This window comes from Pteropus alecto, unplaced genomic scaffold (assembly GCF_000325575.1).
Source record: "Pteropus alecto unplaced genomic scaffold, ASM32557v1 scaffold7, whole genome shotgun sequence".
Classification (NCBI taxonomy): Eukaryota; Metazoa; Chordata; class Mammalia; order Chiroptera; family Pteropodidae; genus Pteropus; species Pteropus alecto.
This window is the reverse complement of record NW_006494614.1, coordinates 9,922,309-9,932,267: the sequence shown is the minus strand read 5'-3', so window position 1 is coordinate 9,932,267 and position 9,959 is coordinate 9,922,309. Positions and strand designations below refer to the sequence as shown.

Below are 9,959 nucleotides of genomic sequence, written 5' to 3'. Positions count from 1 at the left end.
TGACCGTCGTCTCCGTCCCACAGCGGGAGCCGCTTGTCCTGGGCGGCCGCCTCGCGCCCCTTGGCTTTTCCGCCCGCGGTTACTTCGGCGCCTTCCCGATGGTGACCACGGCTCCGCCGCCTTTATCCCGGATTCCGGACCCCCGGGGACTACCCCCCACCCTCTTTCTCCCTCAGTTCTTAGCGGGAGACGGTCCCTGTCTGACCTCTCAACCTCGCGCTCCAGCACCTCTGCCCAACTGCAGCCTCGCCCCGGCGGGGATCACTCCTCGGGCCGCGCCAAAGAAGCGGCGAAAGAAGAAGGTGAGGGCCAGCCCGGCGGGGCAGCTGCCTAGCCGCTTCCACAAATACCAGCAGCACCGGCCGAGCCTGGAGAGCGGGCCGAGCCCCTCAACGGGCCAGAGCGGAGCGCAGGAAGTCCCGGGCCAGGCCGCCGCCTCGGTCCCGGATCCTGCAACCGCAACCCGAACTGAGGAAGCGAGTCCTTTTTCTGGTCCGCTGCTGCCCGCGGCTCCGGGCCAACCCTCGTTCAGAAGAGAGGTAAATGCCGCGAGGGGGCATGGAGACCGTTGGGGAGTTCCGGCACTTAAAGCACGGCTCGGGTTTGGGGCCCTGCACTAAGGCGATCGGGAAGGGGGGCCGAGGTGAGGGGCGGCTGTTTACTCGGGAGGGAAGTTTCCGTGACGCCTGCTCTGTTCTTGCTGAGGGGCAGAAAGGGGAGGGGGAGGTATGCGGTGGCGCTGCTGATTGGCTCCCGGGACCCAGCCAATGAGAGCAGCGGCTGCGCCCCAGCAACAGCCCCGATTTAGAAGGCTGGCGGCGTTCCAGGGGGTTTCGGCGTTCGGGGCGCGGGGTGAGGTGGGGAGGGAAGGGGCCCGCGGGGGGATGGTGACGTCAGCGCGCGCTACGTGCGGAATGCTTCGGCGCCCATGAAGAAGGCGCGGCCGGTCAGGGTTGTAGGGGAAGGGGTGGGGGCCTGTCTTCAGCTTCCTGACCTTGGGGAGCTCCAAGACTAGTCCGCAACGCGCGTGTACACACTCAGCACCTCTCTGGTGAGGGATTTGGAGTGGGCTGCATCGGCCTCATTCTGAACGGCTTACTTTTGGCTGAGCTGTGAGGGAGCCAATCCAACTGGGGCTCTGCTCCTCGCCAGGCCAACCTACTTAGCAGTCATTTTTAACTTTCAAAGTTGGCAGGACCGGCGGCAGAGTTCTTCCCTCTTTGAAGCGATATATTTTGTGTGCTAATCAGTCTGTCGGATGGCTGGAATTTATTAACAATTCCCACTGTGTACTGTAACGGACTTTCTTAATGGAAGTTAAGTTTTATTTTTGGGGTTCAGACTGGTGAAATTTTCGAAAGAAAAGATGATGTCCAATTGCCGTGCTTTTGGACTAGGATAAAATTGATAAACGGGATCAAATTACTAAAAAGGACCTGAAATTAAAGTAAGCTTTATACCAAAAGATTTTATTTTCGTAATTTTAAGCTTTTTTATAATCGAAAATAAGTTACTGCCCTTTGTTGAAAGGATATTGTACCGAGAGTTGCAGCTTATGTAGCTGTGCTTTGGAAAAATTAAATTTGTCCGCTGTAATTTCTTAAATTATCTTAGATTTCTTTCAAGTTTTACAATTCTATGGCCCTTATGAAATATTAGTGATAATCAAAAGGGGTTTTTTGTGTTTTTTGCTTCCTGGTCAGTAAGATTCCTTTCTCTTCTAGAATGGTATTAAAACCAGGGAGCTCTGTTGGCAATTGCCCTTTTAACATGGAATGTTTCTTTTCTATTTTTAAGTCCTGCTTCCCTACCATATTACAAGTGTTGGAAGGGCAATATTTAATATTTTCCATCCAGTCATGCCTTCCTATAAGGATCACTTGAGTTAGGAAAGTGATTAGAATTAGTGCAGCAACGTTCTTGAAGCCGTTGTGAAACCAGAAAGTTATAAGCGGGCAGGAAACATTTTTCTGATTTGTTAAAAGTGTGTCTAACTGGAAAAGATGATAAAGAGTGATAAGTATTTTAGGAATTGTGTTTTTATTTTAGTATTTAAATTTCTGAAAATTTTTGTTTTCAGAGGCTAGGAAATAATTTTTCTGTGTGTACTTAGTAACTTATCAAAATACTACACTTCTTCACTTAAAATCTAGCTCCTAATAAAATTTTTATTGTCTTAAAGGTAAATAGTATGTTTATTAATATAGTTTTTAACCAGATTCTGAACCAACCAAAATGAAAGCATTAGAAAATGTTCTTGGCAACATCCTATTGTAAAAACACTCACCTTTGTCAGAAACAGGGTTGGCATGTGTATTTGGAAGATAGCTCATTACTCTTCCTTACATTTATGGAAAGATGGACTTGGGGTTACTTTGGGTGTTTTACTTTGACATTTTACAACTTGCTTATTTATTACATACTAGTAACTGGTGATTATTTTTAGTGGTAAACCAAATTAGGTATATGCATATTTGAACATCCAATGATAAATAAGTGCAGGGAGCATGTATGTTTTTAACCAAGACGGTGAACTAAAGTCCAGGGTAACTTAAATACATTGGATATATGGTGTGAAGTTCATGACTGATTTTTATCATGAGACTGTACTCACATTTATGTTCCTTGTCTTTGTAGGTTTTAAAATCAAACATGGGAAAATCAGAGAAAATCATCATTCCCCACGGGCAGCTTGTTCATGGTATGCACTTGTTTGAACAACCAAAGATAAACAGACAGAAAAGCAAATATAATTTACCACTAAGCAAGATCACCGCTGCAAAAAGAAATGAGAATAACTTCTGGCAGGATTCTGTTTCATCTGATATAATTCAGAAGCAGGAAAAAAAGCCTTTTAAAAATACTGAGAACATTAAAAAAAAGCATTTGAAGAAATCAGCATTTCTAACTGAAGTGAGCCAAAAGGAAAATTATGCTGGGGCAAAGTTCAGTGATCCACCTTCTCCTAGTGTTCTTCCAAAGCCGCCTAGTCACTGGATGGGAAGCACTATTGAAAATTCCAACCAAAATAGGGAATTGATGGCAGTACACTTAAAAACTCTTCTAAAAGTACAAACTTAGATCTCAGATTTCAGTATATATGTAAAACAGTTTTTCCAAAATCTCTGGACTCTTGAAAAGAATTGGTACAGAAGTGGAAATTTGCCTTGTTGCAACCTACAAGTGCAAAAAATGAGTTTAAAAAATTACAGCTTGTATTATATTTTATATTTTGTAAATAATGTATACCATGTTATTATGTGTATATTGTTCATACTTGAGAGGTACATTATAGTTTTGTTATGAAAGTATGTATTTTGCCCTGCCCAAATGGTAGGTGTTTTGTATATATACAATGAAGAAATTTTAAGTGTGCTGAGGCACATGGAAGACCAATCTATTTGCACAAGGTACTGAGAGATTTTTCTCAAGAAACAACTGTCAAATCTCAAGGTGAAGATCTAAATGTGAACAGTTTACTAATGCACTACTGAAGTTTAAATCTGTGGCACAATCATTGTAAACATGGGTTTGTCTATTCTCAAAATTGATTTCTGCCTTCTAATCTGTAATTACTGGAAAACTATTCCCATTCTTACCAAACTTAATTTCTGGTTTTTGGATTATATTCATATTCAAATTTAAAATACTGCTAATTTTAATGCCAACAAAATTGGTTGTAATCAAATTTTTAAATAATAATAATTTGGCCCCCCCCCTTTTAAACTAGTCTTGACTCTTTGTGTGTGACTGTTTTTCATCTTTGAACGTGTAACTAGGAGATGGATTTTAACTATTTTACTGGCTAAATGTCTTTAACTATTTCTTTCTTTGCTCTGAAATTTAGAGGGTACAATAATTTAACACTACTACCTCTAAGGGGAGGAATTCCCCATGTTACAAGTAGAAATGGTTGTGGTTAAAAGTAAAGCCAGAATATGTTTTTATATATGAGCTGTTTTATAAAGTACTATTTGACTTAAACCACACCATACATTTTCAGTGAAAGAAACTTGAATGGTAATACTTGAATGAAAACAAGCATAATCGATATTAAAATAGATGAAAGTTTGGATTCTGAAGCTTGCCTGAAGGTAAATATGGCAGCTTATATATTTTCGTTAAAATTCAAACTTTGATTTTTACACAATAGTACGTAAGGTCTATGTCAATAAGAAATTCTGAAACAATTTAACCTATGTAGTTTTTAGTTATACACAGCTAAAGTTTATTTCAAATAACAAAAAGTTTTTCTGATTAATTGGGCAATATTTAGATGTGAAAAGGACAAGAGTGTTAAGAGGGTATATGTAATTTTATAGGGCAGACTGAATAAGAAAGGTGCTACCATCCTTACTAGAAAAAAATAAATGGAAGAGTCTCCGGTGTTATTTCCTGTACCATTTGGTTCACACAGGAGAGAAGGAAGACACTGAACTTTCTGGATGTACGAAGGTGAGTAGTAGTATGGGCACCTTAGAATCATTATCGACTTGATGAGCAGTGCGAAAAGGGTATGATAACTTGTATTATAGCTGCCACAGAATCTGAGAATTAGTAATAGATGTGCTCTCATATAGATGTAGCTCATAATGTAACCCAGCCAACCATTATTCTTTGGCACTGGCTAGAACATGCTTTGTTATATGTAGAGAGCTATGCTTACTACACATTGATGTATGTATATATATACACACATATCCCCCCCTCCACACACACACACTTTAAAAAATGCAGTTAGAAAAACTAGAAAGGTGAAGTTTCAGCCTCATAAAAGACTTTCTGAGTGATAACACTTGTAAAGAGGATGGATAGAACTTTTAAAGGCATGACAGGAAATAGATATGAGAGTCATAGGTTTTATAGTTTGAAGTGTGAACAAAATTGGTTGAATTAGACGATAATATTTAGGGAGAAGGAATTAACAAATTTGAAAAAAGTTTTGATGTTACAGTAAAATTCTATTTAGCACCCTTAGTCTCTTCAGGCTGCTATACAAAATACCAGAGACTGGGTAGCTTATAAACAGAAATTTCTCGGTTCTGTAGGCTAAGAAGTCCAGCAGATTTGGTATCAATTGAAACCTTGATAGTTGGTGTCTTCATTGTGTCCTCACATGGCAGAAGGGTGAGGGAGCTTTTTTAGGGGCCCATTTTCTAAGGGCACTAATCACATTCATGAGGATCTGCCCTCATGACCTAATCACTTCCCAAAAGCTTTGCTTCCTAATACTATCATCTCAGGGTTAGGTTTCAATGTGAATTCAGACCATAGTGCAACCCAATTATTCAGCCACCTTTTTCTCCCATTGGAGTCCCTTGTAATATTTCATCCAATGTTCCTGTAGTTAGCTTCAGACTTAAATTTTAACTAGAGGCCTGAAAGGGGACTTGTAGAGCTGTGGAAAGTTTATAGTATATGAATGGAAAAAATTGTTACATGCGATGGTACTTCACTACAGGATACCAATATATGCTTGGTATTTTGAAGCTGCTTTTAGATAGGTCTGTACAATGATAGCAAGTTTATTCAACTCATTCCGTTGACGAAGTGACATACAAATACAGCTGCTTATATTTGCACTAATCTTAGTGCTAAGTCTTAGTGTCCTTGTAGGCAAATAAAGGAAAAAGGTAATGACCAAACTACATTATTAAAAGGTTGACAAGGGCCATTTTTTTTCCAACTTAAAGGTAGTTTATATGTTAAAATGTAACTTTTAGGGTGGTTTATATGGTTTATATGTTAAAAGACTGGAATGTAATCTACATTTTATCAGGACCAGCATTTAGGTTTTTAAGCATCGTACTATGTATGTAATCAATCACCCCTTCACAATTTTTAATATAAAGTACTATGCTGTACAAATACAGGATTTGATTGACCTGAAATTTAACAGTATAGGTGGGTGGGCAAGAAATGACAAATATAACTAAAATACAAGCTGGAACTCCTTAACCAAAATGAATGCCTGAAGAAGTAAAAACTAAAGTCTTTGGCCCTCCCAGAAGGTAGTGACTAATTCTGGTAAGGATTGTCTGGTTGGGAATCTGACAGAAGTAGCATTGAGTTGAGGCTTCAAATAATAGTATTTGACAGGCAAAGAAGAAAATTGTCAGGTAAAAATCTAAGCAGATGGTGGATAAAAATGGAATACCCACCCAGTGGCTCAGGAGAATTGCAAGGAAGATTCAGTGTATTGAATGTTATTAGAGTAACAATATGAAAGGCCTTGAGTATCATGCTGAAGAGTTTCAACTTTGTTAAGCATTGCAGAGCAATAGGTTTATGAGCAAGGGAATGAGATTCCTGCTTCAAAAAAATGTGAAAATAGAAATGTGTAAAGGGAAAGCTTAAGATGGCCACGTTAAGAGCCTAAAGGACATTAACAGAGGGAACATAGAAGCATGGACTTATTTGAGACATGTTTTGGATGTAGATTTAAGAATTGAGCAACTGAGTGGAGAGTAAGAAAAGTGTTTTGAAATTGAGCAGTTAGGAAGATAAAATTAGCAATTAGGGAATTCTGGAGGGGGATCATTTTACAGAGGAAAATAATCTTGATTTGCTTTGAGAGGTGTATGTAGGATATCCACGTGGAAATACACAGCAAGTAGACTGATGTACAACTAGAGGTACAACTTTGGGTAATTGTGCATGGAAGCACAAATTACAAAATAAAAATGGAACCGAAATACTTTTGTCTTCCTGTAGCCTCTCCTTTTTCCCTCATGAGGCTTAACACATTTACCAGTGCTCTTGACCTCATCCTTTCTGCCTCCTATGGACTCAACAATTGTTGAATTAAATATTTTTTCGCAGAGTATTATATGGTGGTTGGTCCTCTACGTACCTGTAAACATCTGCCTACGTAAGCAGACAGTTCTAATTTAAGTTCTGAATTCTGATAACATGAGCTCATTTGGTGGAGGAATAAAGCTTCCTTCCCTTTTCTTAGTCCAAGATTTGAAACTGGGTAAAACTGACCTTTTATAATTGTCTTTTTGTACATCTCTCTTCTCCTAATGACCCTCTTATTAGATTGCTGAATACATTATTCTTCAGAGAGTGGAAGGCCTTCCAACTCCCATGCCAGGAGTCCCCAACTCCTGGGCAGTGGGACTGTTAGGAACCGGGCTGCACAGTGGGAGGTGAGTGAGGAGGCAAAGCTTCATCTGTATTTGCAGTGCTCACCACCGCCTCAGTTCCACCTGAGATCATCAGACTTTAGATTCTTATATAATCACTGGTCTCTGGTGCCAAAAATGGGGACCACTGGTCTACGCAATTGACAGCTGCTTCAAGTTGAAGGACTAAAACATACATACACTTGGGCATGAAAGGTTGATAGTTTCATCATCTTGTATACTCTTAAATTTTTGAACGACATAGCTGAATTAAATATATTTTAAAATCACAGGCCTACCTTGCCTAACATCTGATCCCTGAGCCAACTCCTCCAAGCTTTTTGCACTTTGTTCCTCTCTCTCTTGAATCCATCTTTCAAAAAGTCCCAAATACAACTGTTTTCAAACAGAGAAAGAGTATGTCTGAGGCAGAACTGTGTAAGCACAAATCACGTAATTCAGGAACTACTTGTTTTTAAATCAAAGGAAATTCGAGAGTACATTTTATAGAATGGTATTTATAAACAACTTAATCTTTGAAAGAAACTTGAAACTTTTAGATAGGATTTTCTGAAGGTATGGGTGGATGGAGTTTAAGAGTTTAGGGACAACCTATTTTATATTGAACTAAACCTTTTCTTTAAATCTCTTGGATTAGATTGTTTTCAATTAATCTGGCAGTTTTCAGATTACTTTTCATATCCTTTGCAATTCTCTTGGAGTTCTAAATTAAATATGCTAAAATATATGATGTTTTTACTCCTGGAATTACATTTGCCAAACTTAAACTTATAAAAAAAAAATTGAATTACAATTTAAGATTTATAAAAGGTACTGCATTTGCTGATTTCTTGGTGAAAAATTAGAATTCATTTTCTAAGCAATTTATAGTAATATTTCCTTAGTGTAGAACTGGAGACACAAATTTAAAGTTCACTGTTAGAGAAATAGTTTACAGTGGCATTAGTCTCTGAATTAATGATCTGAAGGGACAAATTGTGAGGACTGGCAAAAGCAAGCTTCCTCAATAATAATGGAAAATCCGATGTATATTTGTCAAAGGAGGCTAAATATTCTACCCAAGCTCCATTTAATTAGAAGAGATCATGTATCTTGAAGGTATAATAGCTTAAAAGACAAAATCACTCTTAAAAATGAAAATACTTCATTTCTCTAGTCAGACACACAATAACTTTTATGTGTAAGAAAAGATTCAGGAAAGCTAAGTAATTTTTCCAAGTGGCAGGAAAATGTGCTAGATTTATCAAGTTGTAAAGATACTAATCAAAGCAGGTCACATATACATAGCTATATCATCTGATGCTTGAGACCAGATCCTGAATTTCAAAATAGACTTATGTTTATGAAAGATATTCTACCAAAGTTGTCTGAAAGGAAACATGTTAATATGATTCTCAAAAGAGTAGAAAGGGGTAAGGGCTGGTTAGCATTGAAGTGATTAGGGAGTAGAAGGGCAAAGCAGTGTGCAAGTCTTAAAACTTGGTTGGTTCCTACTTTAAAGACTTTAATGTTGAATTAATACCAGTGGAGCTAACAGAAAGCTAAAAGCATTTAAAATTATTCCTTAAGTGTATAGTTCCACTTTCCATAACATACAAAAACCACAACCTTTTAGTCAAAACTGGTAAAAGAGTGGACAGTGTGGTAACCAAAACCTTTCAGAGTATCAGAGTATATTTGATTACTGACAGGCAGCTCAGAGCACTGTATAAAATGCTTTTCATACGAAATATTTTAGAATAAAGCTTTTTCACCCATCATGTTAAGTGGTATTTTTTAAAATCCCATTTCATCAATTACATGGTTGAGGAGGAAATTATAATGTATAAAATACAAAAAATGGTTAGACTTCATATATACATTAAAAATACTGTAATGAATGTCCTACAAAACTAGAACATTAGTATTTCTAATTCAGCTACATTTAACATTTTAAGGTCAAAATTGTATGGTTTACTAACAATGCTAAACTCTTCCAAGATTTTTACGAAGTTATATACTTCACAATGTGTTAAATAACATTCCTTCTCATTAAAATATGATTGCCCCGAAGAATCTGACCAGTTATATAGCTTATGGCAATTTTGAAAAGGTCTTCGATTGAGTACTTTTTCTCAAGAAGTATTATCATCACAAAGCAAATACTGCCTCACAACTGTAATAGGAATGATTAACCCCACCCCACCCAAAACCCATTAAATTTTTTTTACCAAAAGAAAAAATAAGCTATCACTTGGGCTTGGAAGACTTATATCGATTTTTGTTGAAATTAAAAGTCAATTTAACAACATTTTAAGTCTATACTATTAGGAGTAAGCTAAGAAAACTAGAATGTAGTCTTTTCTTTAGAAAACAGGTGGTTGTAGTAAAGAATCCAAGTTTCCCTCTCTACCTTTAGAAGTATTTCTAAAAAGCATATTAATACTTAAGCATTTACTTCATAGACTTATACTCCTAGAGCAGTAGTAATTTTGTTACTTTTTCGGAGGAACTAATTCTACACAAGCTATCACACACACAACCAATCCATTTCTAGGACTAAATACAGATTACTGGCACGGCATTCTTTCATCTGAAGAGACTGACCCTTTAAATTTTTTACAAGCATTCTGAACCTGAAATCTGACATTCTTGATTTTGATTTTTGTAATCTAGTTTATAAACTGGAGATGTAGGTTTTGAATTATGTGAACCAAGCATATACTTAAAACTCACATACTTTTAAAAAATGGTAACTGTCAACCCACTGAGCATCCACCCACCTCCACAAATTGATATTTCTTTTCTAAGTTCAGAGTTGTGGTATATTCC

General features: G+C 37.8%; 1 protein-coding gene across 1 annotated transcript; it reads left to right on the top strand.

Moving 5' to 3' along the window:
* Positions 1–6: 6 nt before the first annotated feature.
* On the top strand, positions 7–3,729 carry PNRC1 (proline rich nuclear receptor coactivator 1). Its single transcript, XM_006926318.2, has 2 exons — positions 7–539; positions 2,638–3,729. The coding sequence occupies exons 1-2, from the start codon at positions 99–101 to the stop codon at positions 3,079–3,081; spliced, it is 885 nt and encodes a 294-aa protein (XP_006926380.1). The 5' UTR covers positions 7–98; the 3' UTR covers positions 3,082–3,729.
* Positions 3,730–9,959: the final 6,230 nt, after the last annotated feature.